The sequence below is a fragment of the Euprymna scolopes genome, chromosome 20 (assembly GCF_053919585.1).
Source record: "Euprymna scolopes isolate OS-2025 chromosome 20, ASM5391958v1, whole genome shotgun sequence".
Taxonomy (NCBI): domain Eukaryota; kingdom Metazoa; phylum Mollusca; class Cephalopoda; order Sepiida; family Sepiolidae; genus Euprymna; species Euprymna scolopes.
This window is the reverse complement of record NC_136501.1, coordinates 82,682,586-82,703,574: the sequence shown is the minus strand read 5'-3', so window position 1 is coordinate 82,703,574 and position 20,989 is coordinate 82,682,586. Positions and strand designations below refer to the sequence as shown.

Below are 20,989 nucleotides of genomic sequence, written 5' to 3'. Positions count from 1 at the left end.
TGTAAATTGTAAGTTTGTAAATATTTAAAACTATCCACACTGGTATGTGGAAATTCTAGATACCTATTGTTATAAAGTTCCAATTCATGTTTGATATATCACTCTACATGTTCCCTGTTGCACCCCAAAGATGTAAATGATTATCGAGAAAGTGAAATGAAACAGTATTTGAAATAAAATAGAAACAAATGCTGATGTTTACTATATAAAACACTGTGTTCAATGGAATTGAGCCTTATACAATATTGGTGGAATAAAAAAATCCATTTTTTTAATTCAATTTAAGAAATGAGCAAAAAATTGATATTTAAAATATTTGGCATGAAGAAAAAGAAATATAAGATAAAAGGTGATAAAGCAGTAAGAATCATATGCTGAATTCAATTAAAAACAAATATGATTGTCAAAGAAATATCATGAAAATTTTGTAAGTGAAAAAAATTATTTTTTGATATATTTGGTTTCGAAGTATTAAGAAACATGTACAACTTCATTTTAAAGACAAAACGAAAACTGTACTAATGATAATGACAATGGTGAAAGGAAATTGGAAAAAAATGTATCAGAGGTAAAATGTTGGTCACATATACGTTTGTGTGGTATGCATGAAACACGTGTAGAAAATTATATTTTCTGATGCTGAAAGTAAGAAGAGAAACATTGTTAAAAAATGATCTAAAAGGCAATAGTAAAATCCTCATTTTTAGTGTGGGATATGTTGTTTGTTTCAATTGAGAAAGGAAACTTTAATTTATACAATTTGATGTTATAGATCACAAGTTTTATTACAATAAACATTGTGTTCTTTAATTATCAACCAAGTATATTTATTGATAAAAAGAGAATGTAATGGACATGTTTATTATAATTTATCAATATTAAATTGTTATCATGAAAAACCAATGGAAAGCGTGAATGTTATTTGGTGTTTTTAAAAAACAGCTACCAATGATTGTAACCAGTGATATTTGTGTATGCTAACAGTGCAAATGTGGTGGTGAAATGAATTTTTGTTTATTCTTCACAATATAAAATATATACACAAAACTAAAACATAATTTTCGGTTAGTTAATGATAAGTTTAGGTTAGAGAATTAAGCAAAATTATAGATACCTATTGTTATAAAGCACCAATTCATGTTTGGTATATCAATCTACATGTTCCTTGTAGCACCCCAGAGGGGTAAATGAGTGTCAACAAAATGAAATAAAACATAGTATTTGAAATAAAATGAAAAAGTGCTTGAAAAGTGAAATATGCTGATGTTTACTATCTAAAACATTGCGTTCAATGCAATTGAAACTTATACTATATTGGTGGACTAAGAATTAAAGAAATAAAATTTAAGAAATTAGCAAAAAATTGATATATAAAATATTTGGCATGAAGAAAAACAAATATAAGACAAAAGGGGAAAAAGCAGTAACAATCATGTGCTGAAGTTCATTGAAAATAAATCGTTTGTCCAAGAAATATAATGAAAATTCTCAGAGTGAAAAAAAAAATGGGATTTTTACAAATCTGGTTTCCAAGTAATAGGAAACATGTACAGCTTCATTTTAACGACAAAATGTAAACTGTAGTAATGGTAATGAGAATGTTGAAGGAAATTGGCAAAAAATTGTTAGTCAAATGTTGATCAAATATTATAAGTTTGTGTGATATGCATGAAACGTTTAGAATATGATCTGCTCTCATGCTGAAAGCAAGTAGAGAAACATTGTGAAAAAATGATGTAAAGCTAAGCTAAGCAAACGACCAGTGAATGGAAATGTTTATTATAATGTATCAAGATGAACATATTATCATGAAAAAGCAAATCGAAATAGTGATAGTTATTTGGTGCTTATACGAAACAGGTATCAAGTATTGTCACCAGTGATTTTATTGATGTTAACAGTGCATGTCACTAAAAATAATGATGGTAGCGAAATTAAGTTTTGTTAATTCTACCCAATATAAAATATATACGCAAAACAAAGTAAACAAAGTTACGGGTTAGTTAATGATAAGTTTAGGTTCGAGAAATAAGCAAAGGAAAAGAAAAAAAAGGTACATGTGTTTATATTGTGTAAAATGTTAGTCTGTAAATATTTCCAACTATCAACACTGGTATGTGTAAATCCTAGATACCTATTGTCATAAAGTACCACTTCTTGTTTGATATATCACTCTACATGTTCCCTGCAGCATCCCAGAGAGTTAAATGAGTGTCCACAAAATGAAATAAAACATAGTACTGGAAATAAAATAAAATAAGAATATGTCTGAAAAGAAATAAATGCTGTTTACTATATAAAAAGTTGTTTTCAAGTGTCAAATGGAATTGAATCTTATACAATGTTGGTGGATTATGAAATTGCATGAATGAAATAACATTGGAGAAATAAGAAAAAAGTTTATATATACAATATTTACAAATGTAAGATAAAAGGTGAAGAAGGGCCAAATCCGAGATCTATAAATCGTAAATTTTCAAAGTGAAAACAGATATTTTTTTTTTTTTTTTAGATCTGCTTTCCAAGTAATAGTAACCATGTACAGCTTCATTTTAAATGAAAACTGTACTAATGATAATGTTCATGGTGAAAGGAAATTGGAAAAAAATTAAAAATGTCAGAGGTAAAATGTTTGTGTGGTATGCATGAAACACGTGTAGAAAATGATCTCATGCTGAAAGTAAGAGAAACATAGCTAAAAAATTATGTAAACGCAATAGTAAAATCCTCATTTTTAGGAACATAGTGTGGGGTATGTTGTTTGTTTCAATTGAGAAAGGAAAGTTTAATTTTTAGAATTGGATGTTATAGATCACAAGTTTTATTACAATAAACATTGTGTTCTCTAATTATCAACCAAGTATATTTATTGATAAAAAAAGAAAAGTAATGGACATGTTTATTATAATTTATCAATATTAAATTGTTATCATGAAAAACCAATGGAAAGCGTGTTGGTTATTTCGTGTTCATAAGAAAAAACATCATGGGTTGTCACCAGTGATTTTATGTATGCTAACATTTCGCTGCAAATGTGGTAGCTAAATGTCTTTTTGGTTATTCTACACAAAATAAAATATATACACAAAACAAAGTAAAAGAAATGTCAGGGTTAGTTAATGATAAGCTTAGTACCAAGAAATAAGCACAGAATAAGGAAAAGAAAGATACATTTGTTGATATTGTGTCGATTGGTGAATTTGTTGGTTCATTTTGTTTTATGACATATCAACACTATATCATGCCCAATCTAGTGACATTTTTTTTTCCTAGAATATATTTGTTTATTTAATGTTGGTTTCTATTTAACTCATAATTGGGACCCTAACAGGTACTACTACTCCAGATCTGAGTGGACCTGGTAGCAATAGCAATTAAATGGTGGCTTCACACTTCACAAAGCCCCATGTTTGGATACAGTTTATGGTCATATCCAGGACCTGGTGAATTTGTAAATAATTGAAACGATCAACACTGGCGAGTTAGAATTCTACATACCTATTGTTATAAAGTACCAATTTATGTTTTACATATCACTCCACAACGTTGCTGCAGAATCCAGACAGTTGAAAGAGTCTCAAGAAACTGAAAAGCTATTTAGTACTCTTAAATAAAATAACATGCATAAAGAAATCCTAATATAAGACAATAGATGAAAAAGCAATAAAAATTTTGTGTGGAATCAAGTGAAAACAGTTTCTTTGTCAAAGAAATTGCATGAAGATTCTCAGAGACTTTTCCTTCCTCGTTCCCTTCCCTTTTGGTGGAAGGAAACTTTCACAGTGGCTCAGAAGGTGGGCTGAGCACACTTCCTACAAAGGTGGGATGGGTAAATTTCTTTTTCATTTGGTTGCCTGGAGGACAGGCTTAGGCCCCCCCCCCCAAAAAAAAAACGTTGGAGCCAGGGAACTTCTCCTCCCAGAAGGGGGAGGGGGGCCCGGGAAGGCTTCTCTTCCCATATTTTTTGTTTTGTGTAAGGTTGATCTCTTTCCAAAGGGAGTAAGAGGATATCCCTCTCTTAGGAGGAGAGCGAAGGCTCCCTGGGCCTCCCATCCTCCTTCTGAGAGAAGTTCCCCGGCTTCCACATTCATTGCTCAGCCCGCCGTCCAGGCAATCAAAGTCTGATTGTCTGCCGTATATAAAAAGGCGATTTTAGCTTGTCAGGCGGTATGCTCTGCGTAGACCATTTTTCTTCCACCTGTTGACCTTCCCTCCCTGTCATACAATACGCTTAAACAGGATATTTTAATTTATGCAGATTCCATATAGACTTTTAGTTTCCCAGGGTGTATACCCTCCGTTGACCATTTATGTTTAAGAGTTTTCCTTGCCCCTTCTCTGCCCCAGAATGGGAAGGGAGCTCTTTCCCACTGTATGGGGGGGGGCGGCTTTCTTTTATGGTTATGTGGGGAGCCTTACCTTTACCCCCCTTAAGGTGGTAGGTCTTTTTTGTAAAATTGTTAGTCAAATGTTGATCAAATATTATAAGTTTTTGTGATATGCATGAAACATGTGCAGAATATGATCTGCTCTCATGCTGAAAGCAAGTAGAGAAACATTGTGAAAAAATGATGTAAACCTAAGCTAAGCAAACGACCAGTCAATGGAAATGTTTATTATAATGTATCAACAATAACACATTATCATAGTTATTTGGTGCTTATACGAAACAGGTATCAGGGATTGTCACCAGTGATTTTATTTATGTTAACAGTGCATGTCACTACAAATAATGATGGTAGCGAAATTAAGTTTTGTTTATTCTACCTAATATAAAGTATATACACAAAACAAAGTAAACATCTGCTGAATTTGATATTAAGCAGCAAAATATTTCAAAACATAAAAATGTGAAACATAACATGAATACTCTCCATTGTCACTTGAAAACATTGGTCTTGGTAGGCAGTTTATTAGATGCTCAAATAGTGGTCTTGGTATGGTGTGCTTAATATTATTGTATGCAAAATTTAAAAACACAAAAGAGGGTACAATCAATATTGAAAAAGTAACATCTGTCACAGAAAATAGTAATTTATAAATATCAAAAGGAATATTATTCTGTACTTAAAATGTTAAACTTACTGTTAACAATAATTTAAAATGGTGATCAGGATGAGTCCAACAACTTAGTCCTTGAGCTTTCTTATTGGTCATAGTAAAAAGAAATTGTAGTCTTTCAAGTTTGTTGGTCGCATTGGGATTCTTGGAATGTATCAACAGATTCCTGCATATGAATCTTTGTTAATTTCACACAATACAAAATATATATACAAAACAAAGTAAAGCATAGTATAGGGTTAGTTGTGTCCTCTAATTATCAACCAACTATTGCTAAAAAGAGAAAAGCACTGGAAATGTTTCTTATAATGTATCAATATTGAATTGTTCTCATGAAACACAAATCGAAATAGTGATAGTTATTTGGCGCTTATAAGAAACAGGTATCAGGGATTTTGGTGTATCAGATGTTTTTACAGTGAACTTAACTTTCAAGAAACAAATTGGTATGCAATGACATAGGCTAAGAATCTTAGACAAAATATATTCAAATGAAAAAAAATGTTGAACACTTATAACTTTGTATGGACTCTCAAAAACATTTGTAAAAAATGTGTAAACAAATGTAAAAAAAAATGATCCGCTCTACTTGATGACATCAAGCACAGTAATAAGACAATATGAAATTGATGTTCAGTGATTAGTTTGGATGAATGAGAAAATGTAATTGTTTGATGCATAAAAATAACTCATTTGCTGTATTTAATATTAAGCAGCAAAATATAGTGATTTGAATATTTAGGAAAACATCAAACCAGATTATGTAAAAAAAAAAAGATGAAATTAGAAAATATATATTTTATGCTTATGAGTTTTGCCAAATAAAATTTTGTGGCAGAAATTGGGTGATTACCAAGTAATTTTATTTTGGTAAAATTCTTAAATTATTTCAATGTTTATTATAATTTCTAATTAGTGACTTGTTATCATCAAAATCCGCCCCAAAGAGTGTCCTTTCTTTTATTAGGTATCAGAATAGGTATCCAGATTTCTACTTCTATACAAATGTGATATTGTAGTACAGTAAATGTCAAATTGTTTTTCAAGTATTAGTTTGTAACGTTTGTACTGACTTCATCAGATGTCATGTAAGGAACTGAATTCTATTTAAGACTTTATCTGAAGTGTTTTTATTTTGGTAGATCATGTGTGATTACACTGTAGTAATTGCGCTGATAGCATGTTAACTACAAATGACAAAAGATAAATCAATTTCTGATTCAGCTACACAATATAAACTAAAGGAAATCAAATTTGCAAAATAAAAGAAAAATGTAGTTATGGGTTAGTTTGGAGTTAGAATAAAAAGCCAACAAAACAGTTAGTTTATATTGTGTAGACTGTTTAATTAACTTTGTTCATTTCTGATAGTATTGAGAGTGGTCAATGAAAATCTTAATTTCTGACAAAATACTGTAATTTTCTTGGATACCCATTCGTAAAAAGTACCTTTTTTGTGAAAAAAAAAACCACTCCCCAGATCACCGTCACCACCTAAAACACAAAAACAAAAATATCTTTATTCTTCAAATATTGTGGTTGACTGGAGGACGGGCTGAGCACTCCCAAAAAGGTAGGAGCCGGGGAACTTCTCCTCCCAGAAAGGGGGCCCGGGAAGGCTTCCCTGTCCCCATATTTTTTTTTTTTTTGTGTAAGGTTGATCTCTTTCGGAATGGAGTAAGCAGAACCGACAGGGGGGGGGGGTCAATCAACCATACAAAAGGATATCTATCTCTTAGTTGAAAGAGGGAAGGTCTCCCTGTCCTCCCATACCCCTTCTGAGAGAAGTTTCCCCAGCTCTCAGCTTTGGGGTGGGGGGGGGTAGGAGGGCTTAGCCCGCCCTCAAGGCAAATAGTCTGACTGTCTGCCTTATATAAAAAGGCGATTTTAGCTGGTCAGGTGGTATGACCTGCATTGACTATTTTTCCTCCACCTGTTGACCTTCCTTAATATTTATTTTTAATAATAAACACATTTTATTTTAATATTAATATTTATTTGTAATAATAAACACATTATATTATTTTAAATATTAATATTTATTTTTAATAATAAACACATATTATTTTAAATATTAATATTTATTTATAATAATAAACACATTTTATTCTACTTTAAATATTAATATTTATTTTTAATAATAAAAACAATTTTATTTGAATATTAATATGTATTTTTAATAATAAACTCATTTTTATTTTAATAATTATTTTTAATACTAACTCATTTTATTATTGTAAATGTTAATATTTATTTTTAATAACTATTGTTATTTAATAATAATATCTTCTATTTTTTTACTGTTTATGTCTAACTTTTATCGACTTTTTCTTTTTTAATAGCATATTCTTTAAATGAATAGAAAAATAATTTCCCAAATTTTAGACCCCGGTTATTTGGCTGATAGTCGATAAAAATGATTAAAAGAGAGATTCATGAACATTAACGTTGTCATATAAAAAGAAAATGCTAATAAGAAGTGTTTTTAATCAATGTAACATATTTATTCAACTCTGTCATATATTTGTTTGATGACAACTTTTTCGAATCTGTGTACAGTAAAAACGATATACTTACATAGGATTTTGAAAGCATTTAAACTGTCGAAGAGTTTTATTATAAATAAAAGAGTTTAGTTTGTTGAACTTAATGGACTTTTTTGTTGTATCTATTAACTGTTTATTCTTTTTATCAAACAAAAAGAGAATTTTTATATTGACATGTGATGGACTGTTTTTCTAACATCGAAATTTTAAAATTAGTTTTATTTAAAAAAAAAAAAAAACTCGCCATTAGTGGACGGTCAAAAGACAAATATATAACAAATAAATGTTAGGAAAGGCAAGATAAGTTACTTTTCTATCCAACTGGATATATTTTTTGTGTTTTTATTCAATGTAACATATTTATTCAGCGCGAAAAACATACAGTGTTTACCGATGTATTCGAAAAATGCCACCAGTTGTTTACATAGCCATTTGCCGGAAGTGACGTTTTTTTTTTATATAAGTTTTATTCAAACAGGCTTTAAGTTCAAATTAATGGACTTTTTTTTATACTTCCAAAATAAACTATTACAGTCGTTTAAAACATAATAGAAGTATTATTTTATATTTTTTAAAAACAATGTTTACAAAATGTCTATGCGCGTTTCTTCCGGCCGGCTGCGAATAGCATAAATAAATAACTGTTGCCAGAATTTATCGCATTTTTATTTTTTAATAGCATTTTCTTAAAACGAATAGAAAAATAATTTCCCATGAAAAAAAAAAAAAGAAAATGCTATTAAATATAATAAAAATTACTGAGATAAAAATATAAAAAAATACGTACGTAACAACAAAAACACACCGAAGAAAGTGTGTGTGTGTGTGTGAGAGAGAGAGAGAGAGAGAGAGAGAGAGAGGGAGGGAGGGAAGAGGAAGCGGTGTATGTTGAATTTTGTTCCTTTTCGAAGCAGCACAAAAAGTAAGTGTTTCCATAGTAACCAAACCGTGACGTCACGTCACGTGACATGACTAAGCGTTTTTAAACGAATAGAAAAATAGAAAGAGGGTGATAGAGAAAGTGAGAGAGAGAGAGAGTAAGTGTGAGAGAGAGAGACGGTGTTGGTTTTACTCCCCCCCCCTTCCAGCTTAAGAGGTATGAGGTCACGTGGTAATATACAAAATGGCTAATTATTTTACATTACATAAATATTACGATATTTTTATAATCGTCTAATATTTTGAAAGGTGAATTTTTTTATTCCCGTACATTTTTTCCTGGCATTTTTCGTTAAAACTCTTGTATAAATAATATTTTTAACCAGGTAATAACGATGGAAACATTGGCATAAAGTAAAAAAAAAGATATAACTGAGCCGAAGAGAAAAATGCAAAAGTATCGGAGAAAGATTTTTTTATTAACAATTGTTCGCCATTAGTGGACGTTGACGTCACGTCACGTGACATGACTAAGCTTTTTTTTTTTTACGTATTAATTACATTGGATCATTCAAGAATTACGTAATAAAAAGCATTACAATGACAGTTTTTTTTGGGACCCCCTTGGAGATAACTGATACGTTTACCCCTTTCTCCTCGTCCGTTTGACGTGAAATTTCGATATTTGTCATCCGGGACACGGAGCTTCGATATGATACCAAATTTATCAAGTCTGGTTGTGTCTTTCAAAAGTTTTAGCGTTACATACAAACATACAAACTCACAGACATTTGGGATTTATATATATAGATGATGAAACTAGCATGGCACTTTGCAATGTATGGTAGAATAAAAGAAAAAATAAGCATTGAAAAAATAATAGAAATAACGTTTAAAATATAAAAGAAGGATTGTGAGAAACTTAGCAGGGATTGGCCTCAAAGCTTGGTCAGCCAAGTGTCATTATTCAAGGTTGTCATTTATGGAATGGCTAAGCAATAGGAATAACCAAGATATGTCAAAGTTGTCTTCCAGGTTTAGAACATTCGTTTGGTGGGTTTTTATGGTTTCAGGTCAAATCAGGTTTTATCTGGGAAAATGGAATTCAAAAAATAAAAAAGGCATGATTAACAAGTGTAATGTTACAGGAACAAATAATAAATAAAAATTTGGGTTGGAATTTTTTTCTTTTTTAACAAAAGCATTTATTACTGTTACCCTAACCCTAACCCTAACACCACCTTAGAAGTCTCCCACTTCTACTCCACCACATTTCATGCCAAATCATCCAGTAAAAGACCGAAATTTCACCACCACCCCTCCCCCACCCTCAGAATTTTTTATCCTTTTGACCCATGTAAAATATACATAAGTTATGATGAACTGCCAAATTTCAGATCTAGCAATCAATGGGAACCCAGTTTTTGAGCCCAGCCAAAATAAGGCCAAAAGGCCGAAAAAGGACTGTTGCGGCACGTAAATTTTTTTGAAAAGTTTTTAAAAAATTGCATCTAGTAGAGTTGTTTGACCGAAGAATCAGAAAATCAACCTTAGAAAGCCAGGGGTGTTCATCTTCTGGGACTTTTTTGCCCATTTATATGCCAAGACAGCTTCTATGGGACTTTGGGGGTCAAGAAAAGACAACTCTAGGGGTCAGAGGTGATATCTGTTTTAATATTTAGAAAGCTAAAAGATAGAACTTTCAGAATATATGTATGTATGTATGTATGTATGTATATATATATATATATATATATATATATATATATATATATGTTCATACTCAGTATTCGTTCACATTGAAATTTAACGCCAAAAGTTTACAATTTTCAAAAAATCATAGTTGAAAACGCTTAATTTTCATCTAATGTTGATAAATATAAGAAAGTTTTATGGCTGCCTTGGTGTCATTTAGAGGTATATATGTGTTTATCTTATGATTTTATATTTCAGTGGTTTAATTCTATTACTCTTAGACAAAATTTCAATATTTTTCCTTCATTTTTATGACTGAATTTGAACGCTCGATTGAAGTTGAACGAGCAAGCAAAACCTCGTCCAAAAGATACCAAACAAGTCTACTCCATATCTTACACACTTTTGCATAAAACTAAATTAAACTAAATATAGACTACATTATGCTCTGTTAACGCTTACCAGCTGTGTTCCAAAATTTATAATGAGTGGTTAGTTTGGAGTGAATTCTAAACATATAAACATAACTAAGAAAGAGAGAAAGTGAAGTGTTATTGAAAGTGTTGAAATGTATTATTGTTGCTTAGGAACACGTGAATAAGTGTAACTAATGCATTAATCACCTCCTTCACTTCCAGGACAGGGGTTGGAGTTTAGTTGACAAAATGAGATTTATTAGATTGAAAACTCTTTTTTGGACCCGATTCAAGAAAATGGGGCGAATGGTAGATGTACCAGCCCAGATGTGGCAATGATACTCCATGCAAAAGTGAATAGTAACCTTGTAGAGGTACAGGATACTTTCAAGTGTGAGTAATTTTCTAGCTCAATAGAGAGAACCCACCTTCTTTGCAGCATCTTTCACAATGTTCTCAATGTATTAGTTCCAGTTCATATTGCCCGCAAATGTTAGGCTGAGGAGTTTAAGGAAAGAATTATAAAGTAGGGTGTTATTTGTCATGGGTATCAGTAGTTGGAAAGGCATCTTGTAATTGTTAAAGGAGACCAGCTTAGCCTTACTAGAATTATATGGTCTGAAGGTCATTTTCTAACAATTCAGCTATTGTCTTAGATTTGTGTACTTCCCTTCTTCCCTCATGCATGTTATAGAGCATTGTATCATCAGCAAATATACCCATCTCAGACACAATATTATCAGGAAGGTCGTTTACGAATATCAAGAATAATAGTGATCCAAGGATCGATCCCTGAAGCACTCCTGCATTAATGTTATGCTGCTTGGATGTATGTCCATCAATGAATTTAATTTTCATTAGCAGCCCTTCATGCCAGTCTTTGTCAAAGGCCCTGTGATATATGAAGGGCTACAGGCCTGGCTTTGCCCACCTTATCCAACGCATGGTATATGCGTTCAGAGATGATTGTTAAAATATGTGCAGTAGAACTACATTGCCTAAATCCATACTATTTGTCAGAGAGATTTGCTGGTTTATACATGTCATCTAAGTTTATATATATGATTTAAGTTTATAGTTTTATAATCTAAGAGTCACATACATCCTCAGATGAAGGACTGCTACCATATCTAAAGAAATGCTACCTAGATCACCTTTTCTTACCTTAACAGGTACAAAATTGACTACACAATCTAGTGAAAGGGATAATCTTTTCCCTTCTCTCCACCCCATTTTGCACAAAAGATGTTGCTAGTCTTTTTCTATTCTCATAGAAGTTGCTCAACTGAACTTCAATCGCTTGTTCTTCTTTGCAAGACACTTATGACAAGAACTCGTCTTCCTACCACAACTGCACAAAACTTTCCTTTGTTTTTCTTCCTCGAATGTAATTTTCATGAACAGAATTTCTTTCCAAATATTTCCTATCAGTGGGACACATTACTACTAGACTGCTTCCCTGCAGTTCACAACATGGTCATCTTCAAATCCAATCTCAGCAAGTACTTGTCATAAACTGAACTCTTAAGTCTTCAGATTTTGTTTATTCCATTTATCATTTTCAATCCTTCCGTGATATTTAACCTCTCCACCTCTTTAACCCTTATGCCTATTTCCCTTTGATAAATGGTAAGTCATTGCTACAAAAACAAAAAAAAATAATTTTGTTATCTAATATATGAAGTAAAATCAGTCTCTTTATCATTTCCTTGTTATCAATAGCTTTCTTCCTACAAAATGAAGACTTGAATTTGACTCATCAGTTTTCCGTATGGATTGTTGCATTATGTTGTTAAGAATAAAATGTAATTTGATTTAATTACTTTTAGAAAATATTTGCTTCAGTTGGAATTATTTTCAAATGACTGCCACCTTCAAAAAATGAGATGTAACTCTGTATTCCTTCATACAGCTGCCAGCGGCCAAGGAAAATATAAGAGAAAGTTATAAGGATGGACTTCAGAAAAAGACAGATAAATAAAAACTTGGTCGGAGATAGGTTAATTCGGAAATCAATTTCTAAAAACCATGCAACGCATGCCAGCATTTAAAATGGAAAAAAGAAGATGATGGTGGTGGTGAGGGGGAGAAGTAGAAGAGAAATTAAATTATGGAGTTTAATACTATAAGCGAAAGTTTCTCAACCTTATTTTGGTCATGGACCCTTCAAACAATTGAAATGCTTTATTTGTTAATATGAATTCTTACCTTTCATCTCGTATCCCTACACATCATACATATGGAAAGTAGTTTGAGCCTATTTTTATCTTTCTAAACAAACAGAACATCCAATGAAACTTCCTGATATTTCATATACATCCACAAGGGATTTTTTTTATTTGCCAGTTGAAACAGATTTTTTTTTAATTAGTAAAGAAGAATACATTTTAAATTATTTTTCTGTTAAGCTTTTGATCCAACAATATATTTTCACCTAGGTAATAATTAGTGTTTTTTTTTCTTTTTTTTTTTTTTCCATATAAAACTGAGGCACAAGCACTCATTTGTTTACTCTGTCATGAATTACATATATACACAGATACAAAATTGTGTTATGGTACTGAAATAGTAATTTATTAACATCAATACATTTTTTTTTTTTACAAATAAAATATTTATGAGCAATGAATTACAATTAAACGTGATAATTACAAAAAAAATCTGCCGCAAAAAAGATGGACGCACTCTACTGTGCTAGAAAACTTCTCACACTTGGCAGTGTTCTATATCTTTATAAAGCCACCATTCATCTGTGCATGGAGTATTGTTGTCACATCTGAGCTGGTGCACCAACCACTAGTCTCTCACACTTAACAGAGTCCAAAAAAGAGTCTCTAATTTAATAGCGGTCTACAAAACCTCTGTCTCTCTATTACAATGTCATGTCCTTGTGCCATAGTCGAAAGCCTTCTAGCATCTGGGGGCCTCTATAGTGAAGGGGTGGAATTTTGCCAATTGATGTGCTGAAGTACTTGTAAAACTATTTACAACAATCATAAGGACGTGACATTGCAGTAATGAGACAAAAGCTTTGTAGATAAAACTATTAGATTGATTGGACCCCCTTTTTTTGACCCTGGTTAAGTGTAAGAAACCAGTGGTAGATGCACTAGCTCTAATATGGCAACGATACTCCATGCATGGACGTAAATTTGTAAAGATATAGGATACTCTCAGGTGTGAATAATTTTCTAGCATGTTAGAGGGAGCCCACCTTCTTTGGCAATGTTGTCAATGCATGAATGTGAATGCTAAGCTGAGGAATTTGGAGAATGAGGTCTTGGGTAAGGTGTTGTCATGACAATTGGTGGTTGAGAAGAGTTTTTGTAGCTGTTAAATGAAAAGAAGCTTAGTAGCATTAAATGCTATCATCTATTGACAGCCACAATCCACTACGGACTGAAGGTCGTTTTCTAGAGGTTTTGCCATTGCCTTGGATGTGTGTACACCCGCTTTTCCCTCATGCCTATTAAAGAGTGGGGTCATCAGTAAATATACCCATCTGATACACTATTTTATCAGGGAGGTCGTTTATGGATATCAGGAATAATAAAGGCTCGACATACGTGCATCAATATCATGTTGTTTAGAAGTATGGCCATCTAGGATTTTTTTTTTTACCTTGGAAGAATCTATGTTGCATATTCGTCTCAATATTGGACTAGTACCTAATGGATTAACAATTCAATGGAAGGAAGGGATGATTTTTTTGTCTGCAAAGAAAAATTTGGAAGGGAGTGCTTAGTTGGGTCTAAGGTGGAGTTGTAGGTGAACAACTGGGCAAGCAGGTCAGCTATCTTGGTTGCCGTGCAAGCAACTTCATGGTTGTTGGATAGTGGAGACATTGTTGATTGTCTATTATTCACTACACTATTATACATCTTTCAGAAATCATGAGGTCTTCAATACGTTTCCTGATCATTTTGGTATGCTTTCTCTTGGTTGCAGTTATTTCTACCCTTTCTAAGTTTTAAAAACTTTTATTTGTACTAAAAGATGAGCTTAGTTCTGATGATCTCAAACGAAGATAAAATCTGAACAGTATAGTGAGATGTGTGCAGAACAGGAGACTTTGATGATATGGCCACAATGGAAAAATTGATAAGAGTTCTTGGGTTAGTAGAAGTAGAACAGTTGAGGAAGTAGGTCCAGTTTACAAGAGAATGTCAAGGAAAACGTGGGAGGAAATGATAAAAAATCGATCTGAAAGAAAGAGGGATAAATAAAGACCTGGGTAGAGGTAGGTTACTTTGGAAGTCAATTTTTTTTAAACCATCCAACATATACCAGCATATAAAACAAATGCTAACTAATGATAATGATGATTCATGCTTAAAAAAGAATTATATAATTACTGTAAAACTCTGCATTCTATGCCAAAAAAATATTTTAAACTAGAAACATAAACTGATCACCTGCTCTGGGTAGTAATGATCTCACATTTTCAGACCACATAGTATTTTTAAGGGCATGTAGCCAAATATTTTTTTTAGAGTGATAAAAAGGAATGGCTGCCCATTGATCACGGTTTGACCTTATGAAAAAAAAAAGCATGGTCTGTAGAAACTAGCATATAAAGGTAGGAGATGCTTCTACTATGCAGGGTATTGCGAATAAATAGATGGGCCAGCCTATTTGCTTTAGTGTTCGATGGGCAGTAATTCTGATAAGGCTTCTAGGGTGGGGATAGAAGTAGGGACATTATTCATTAATAATATGGATCTATAAGAAAAACAAACAAGAAAGTATTTTTTTAGAACTTGTTTTAATACATTATAAATAGAAAAGAATTACTTAGCCTTCCTCTCAAAAAAAAAAAAAAAAAAAACATACGTACTCTCAATTGATTTTCAAGAAATTATGAATATGGTCAAGAATTTTTACAAACACTATATTGGATAACTATTTTATGCTAAATTTATACCTCACTATAAAGTCTAAAATATTCTTTTATTATTTTTTTTTCTTTGTACCATCAACGTTTCCAAGCTGTTTGCATGTAATCGCCTAAAAAAGTAGAATCTTATTTTTAGAGGAGGTTATAGAGCGCAGCAGCGCTTCAATAATACCTCAGTTCTTGGTATACTTTATTTTAGTAAACTTTTGGAAAACGACCAAAATTAAGCACTTTTTTTTCATAAGTTCTAATTTTTATTGGATCAAATAAAAATACTTCGTTTACTGATTCATGGCAGTTACTGCTGCTGATGGACAGCCATCTTTAAGCGTGTGACCTACATTTTCTTCGCATTTCTTCTTGTCGATAGAGAAATGTGGATTTCACAATAAAGAAAACAGTTTTATTTCTTTTAAGAAGTTCAAAATAGATGCTAAAAATTTTCATAAATGAAGTTTTGAAATTAATTATGGATATATCATTCTCTGTGGATGCACACGTAAAAGTCGAAATACCTTCCGAATGCTAAAAGCTATGATGAATGCTAAACAAACAAAAAAAAGTTACACATTCAGTCGCTATGTCAGTTTGAGTTTTAATTCATTTACTTTGTACACTTTCACTTTTATCAATCTGATATATAAATAACTTTTGTCACTAATTGCTGGGTGGACTAACTTGGTGTAATTGCACCTACCTGTGAATGTTAATATCTGAAGTGCAAAGGTTGTGAACTAGGAGTGTGTGGCGTGCGGGAAGCATGCAAGTTAGCTTCGTCTTCACACGCTACTGACTGCTGATGAGGGAGAGCGAGAGGAACAAATGCTAACGGAAATTCGCATGCGTGAACTACTACCACTCCTATCGAATTTTTAGTAGTCGTCATTGTATTTGCATTGTTTTGAGAAAGGAGAATGCCTTTGTTAGTGTTCACATTAATCGTTACCATTTTAATCTTTTTTTTTTACTTTAAAGGAAGGTTTATTCGCATTGGAAAGGTTAAAACATAAATACATAAAAAAAATTATTTACATTCTTCGTGTGTTTGTTTTATTGTCTTTTAATTTTACGCACGGAATATCACTTTTAATTTCAGTCTTTCAAGAACTTAAAGCAATGTATATTACTGTATAGTAATTCACTCAAAATAAAAATGAGATTCTATCTTTTAGGCGATTATATGCAAAAAGCGTGAAAAATTGGCTGTATAAAGAAATTTTCAAAATTAACGGTGCTTATTCAAATTGGCACTAATAGCGGCAATTAAAAGTAAAGAAAATACAGAAAAGTTTGTATGATGTATTTTTTTTTTACATGGTGGTCACCACTTATCAAGGCCCGGAAGCCACTAAGGGATAAGGGTTATTGCAAGTACAGTACGTCAGTGTGAAGATTTGATGAAGTGTTTACTTAAGGGGGCGGTTCATTAGGAATTTGTTAACGTTGGACTTGAAGACATCCAAGTTGTAGTCAAGTGGGAAGCAGGCAGACGGAATGGAGTTCCACAGTTCTAAGAAAGAAGCTTTGTTCATGGAATCCACGTTTTGATTTAGGCACAGATAAAGAGTGGGGGAAATTTTTCACAGTGGATTCAACTAGACGGGTGTATGTAATCATTACAGAACGAAGATGCTATATTCCAAAAATCATGTAAATCGATCAAGTATTTTTTAAACTTAGAAAATCAAAATTTACGATTTTTAGCGATTTTACTACTGAAGTGGGTACTACTACAGTTTATCGCCAAAAATAGAGACGCCATTTTTTTCGGGCACCTGTCGTCAAAATAAGAAGGAGAAATCTTGGTGCTAGTGCAGAGAGTGATCCGCGCTATTTTTTAAATCGTATTTCCAAGTTTAATTAAAGTTTTATATGTTTTTTATTCAATTGTAAGGTTGAAGTATAGAATAGATACAAAACACCCTCCCCTCCCCATGTTAAGAATGGCTTTTTAAATGATAACGTTATTATTTACGCCCGGATCACTCTCGGCACTAGTACCGAAATCTTTTAAACTATGACCGAAGCATGAAATAACAAGAAATTGAACTAGATAATGATTACTTCCGGAATCCGGAAAGAACTAATTACTACGTATCCCAGCGTCGTACAAACACCGCCAACCTCCCCATGTTAAGAATAGCTATCGGAATAAGCATCCCTCCCCCAACGTCGAAAGCCGTTCTTAACATAGAGAGGTTGGGGTACGTAGTAATTAGTTCTTTCCCGTAGTAATCATTATCTAGTTCAATTTTTTTTTTTTTTTTTTTTTTTTTTTTTTGTTATTTCATGCTTAGGTCATAATTTAAAATACTGATTTCTCCCTCTGATTCTGATGGCAGATGCCAGAAAAAAACATTTTCGGCGATAAACTGTAGTGGCACACTAAACTGTATTGAACATAACGCTGATTTTGGACCATTTTACTATGAATTAAGTGTCTCACTCTTGTTTATTTAATTGGATTTAATCATGGCTGACGAAAACAAACTTGCTTAGTTGTAAAATTGAATAAAAAAAAAATATTTGATCAATTTGCGTGATTTTTGGAATATATCATCTTCGTTCCGTGATTGGTACAGACTTTTTGGGCTTATATTTTGTTGCCATAAACGCCAATTTGAATAAATACTAAATTAACTTAGAGTGTGGGATTAATTTTGCATAGGATATAAAAAAAATGATCGTTCACTTCTGAGCCAAACAACGTTTGGTCATTTTTTAAATTTTTGGAGGTCAGTTATGTGTGTGTGTGTGTGTGTGTGTGTGTGTGTGATAGAGAGAGAGAGAGAGAGAGAGAGAGATCTTTTTGTTTGGAGAGGTGACTTTATGCTAACCTCTTAATGTTGGGACGATTTATCAGAACCGGAATCGGGAATCGTAAAAATCAGAACTTTTGGGGGGCATCGGAATCAATATCAGGATCATAAAAATTGGAGCCTAATTTCTGATTCCAAAACGATTCTTTTAATTTTTCCTTGGTGAAATGAAATGAACATAAAATTATTTATTAGAAGTTGTTCATTTACAACATGCATAACAATTATATTCTCTTTACATGCCCCCCCCCATCCGCTTTCCTTTATCTCGCAATTCCTTAAAACATCACTAGCCAAAGTGCAGAAGACGATCACGTTTTTTTTTAACGGTTAATTTTTTTAAAAAATGTCTTTGAAACGCTGATGTTTTTAAAGCAAATTTCCCTTCAACAGTTTGCATTTTGAAGATGGAACTCTTTTGAGATAAGTCGTTGTTATATTAATTTTAATTTTTATCTTTTTAGATTCAAATGTTAATAACTACATTTTATTTCACCATTTAATTTAAATTTTAATTTTTGATTGTTTTATTTAATAATAGCTTTTCTCGTCCATGAATGTTGTTTATTTATCTACCAAGTTGATTGCATAAATAGAGTAGGCAATTGTATTCATTTTCAGTTTGTGAGAGGGGAATTGTGGTTAAATACAATGACCCCACAACTCAATCTTCACTCTTCAATCCTGCAGTCCTATGCACTTCTGACAGCAATTGCTTCTGCCAAGCAAAAAAGACACCCTCTCTCCCAAATACAGGCTTTTTATAGGACAAAACTGTCCAAAGTTATTTGCATACTCTTCCCATGATCTCTAGTCTATAAATAGACGCAGTGGCCATTCTCTTCTTCTTTCTTCTTTCACTCTCTGAAGCGGGCGTTGCCAGTGGTAAAAGGTTTGCACGATTTTTTTTTTTTTTTTTTTTACTACACGCCCCCATGATCATTAAAGATCATTCACATCTCATAATCCCGTGTCCAGATCGGCGCATTGCGTTCTCTTTGCGGTCTCTGCATCGGCACCGGTTCATCTTCATCACTCCCTGGCTCAGTACCACCATCCTCATCACCTAAATGGACCACACGCCTTAAATCTAAAACATGTCATGGCATTTCATTGACACTTAAGTTGTTTGAGGATTGCACTCCTGTTATCACTCCTCTTCCCCACTGCGTTGTGCATCGGGCATTAGGCGGTTTCACCCAAACTTCTTCTCCTATTTGGATTCTGGCTGGTCCTTGATCATTAATTTCCGGTGACATGTCTCTAGGATGCCTCCATTCGTGATTAAAGATTGCTCTATGTGGTACTGTGTCATCTCTTTGCCCGACCTTAGGGGACATGTTGTACCAAAATGTGGCCTCTTCAGGCGATATTCTTCCTCTCTCAGCTATTGCTTTCACAGTCCGATGATGTCGCTCCACAATGCCATTTCCTCCAGGTCTGTAGGCTGCCCTGTAATAACTTTTAATCTTCCATTTTTTTAGCATCGTCTGAAAGATTTCTGAGCGAAAAACGGTGCCATTGTCCATTATCACCTCCCTTACTAGACCTCGTTCAAGTATCACCTTTTCTAATTCAGTTGCAACTGCAGATGCGGCTTCCACTCGCAGTTCCTTCCATATCGCCAGTCTACTTGGCCCACAATCAATTATTGATAAGTATGCTCCCCCTCGGTAGTGTGCTATGTCAATAGCTAGTCTCGTCCAGTTCGTTAAAACTCCAATTTCCCCAGGATTATGTATATTTGGGGCAGGATCGATCGATTGACACCAAACACAGTTCTTTACTATCATCTGAATTTCTTCCCGTTTTACATTCGGATCCACTTGCCTCACCAAATATAATGTTCTCTCCACTCCCATGTGATGCATGTCATGCAACTCTTTAATTTCTCCAATTCCAAGACAGCATATCGGCGCCTCCTCTTTCTCAATTAACCACTGTTTTTTTATCCGTGTTAGCACATCTGCCTTGTTTCTTTCAGAAGGCACAAACACTGCTTTTATTTGCAGTTTCAATTCAGACATCAACTCTCTAAGCATCCCTAATCTCCGCTTTATTATCACTTCTCCGGCACCCTTTGTTCGTATTCTGCCACTCTCCTCCACAGTAGAGTTCACCCAACTGAGTACAGTGGCTGAATCAGTTCTTATTTCAATATTTGTCAGTCTCCATTTGATAGCTAAATTGACACCCTTTAGAACAGCATCTAATTCAGCTATGTTAATGTGATTAAAGTCATCACTTTTCCTCAGCCAAGTTGCATCTTCCGCCACCACACCGCCAATCTCGACAATCACGCCAGTTGCAACATTGCTTGTATCACACCACACGACTCCTGTGCTCACTTCAGGTATGTGCCAAGCGCCATTAACAGGGTCTTCTTTTTTTCACCTCAGCTAGAACCTCCTGCATCACTTTCATGGTTTTGCAATCAACTTTTTCTTCCCAATCCATTCCATTTGCTCTTCTTTTCACATAACTGCATGCTAATCGCAGCCATCCAGCAATTGGATAGTGCCCCAATAATTTACCACAGATCGAAAATAGCTCCCGCCTACTAATTTCTCCTCCCATCTCTGGGATCTCGTTGCCTCTCCTGAACATTAGTGCACCCATCTTATTTTTCATAAGCTTAAGGCTCAGTGCCGCTCCTCCGTCCAGGGATTCCGTAGA

At 33.3% G+C, this 20,989-nt stretch overlaps 2 protein-coding genes across 4 annotated transcripts in view; one reads left to right on the top strand and one right to left on the bottom strand.

The window, feature by feature from the left end:
• The window catches only part of LOC145241501 (uncharacterized), a 38,734-nt gene extending 22,405 nt beyond the window's left edge, over nucleotides 1–16,329 (bottom strand). The window contains exon 1 of one of the 2 annotated variants that reach the window (XM_080104520.1): nucleotides 16,192–16,329. Coding sequence is in view for 1 of the 2 variants with exons in the window: in XM_080104519.1 (XP_079960645.1) it covers nucleotides 8,395–8,577 (183 nt within the window). In the remaining variant the exon portion in view is untranslated. Of the gene's footprint in view, nucleotides 1–8,394; nucleotides 8,680–16,191 lie in introns of those variants that run through there. The other variant, XM_080104519.1, reaches the window with a different exon arrangement.
• Nucleotides 1–20,989, top strand: part of LOC145241499 (serine/threonine-protein kinase 33-like) — a 306,331-nt gene that overhangs the window by 107,831 nt on the left and 177,511 nt on the right. The window lies entirely within an intron of this gene.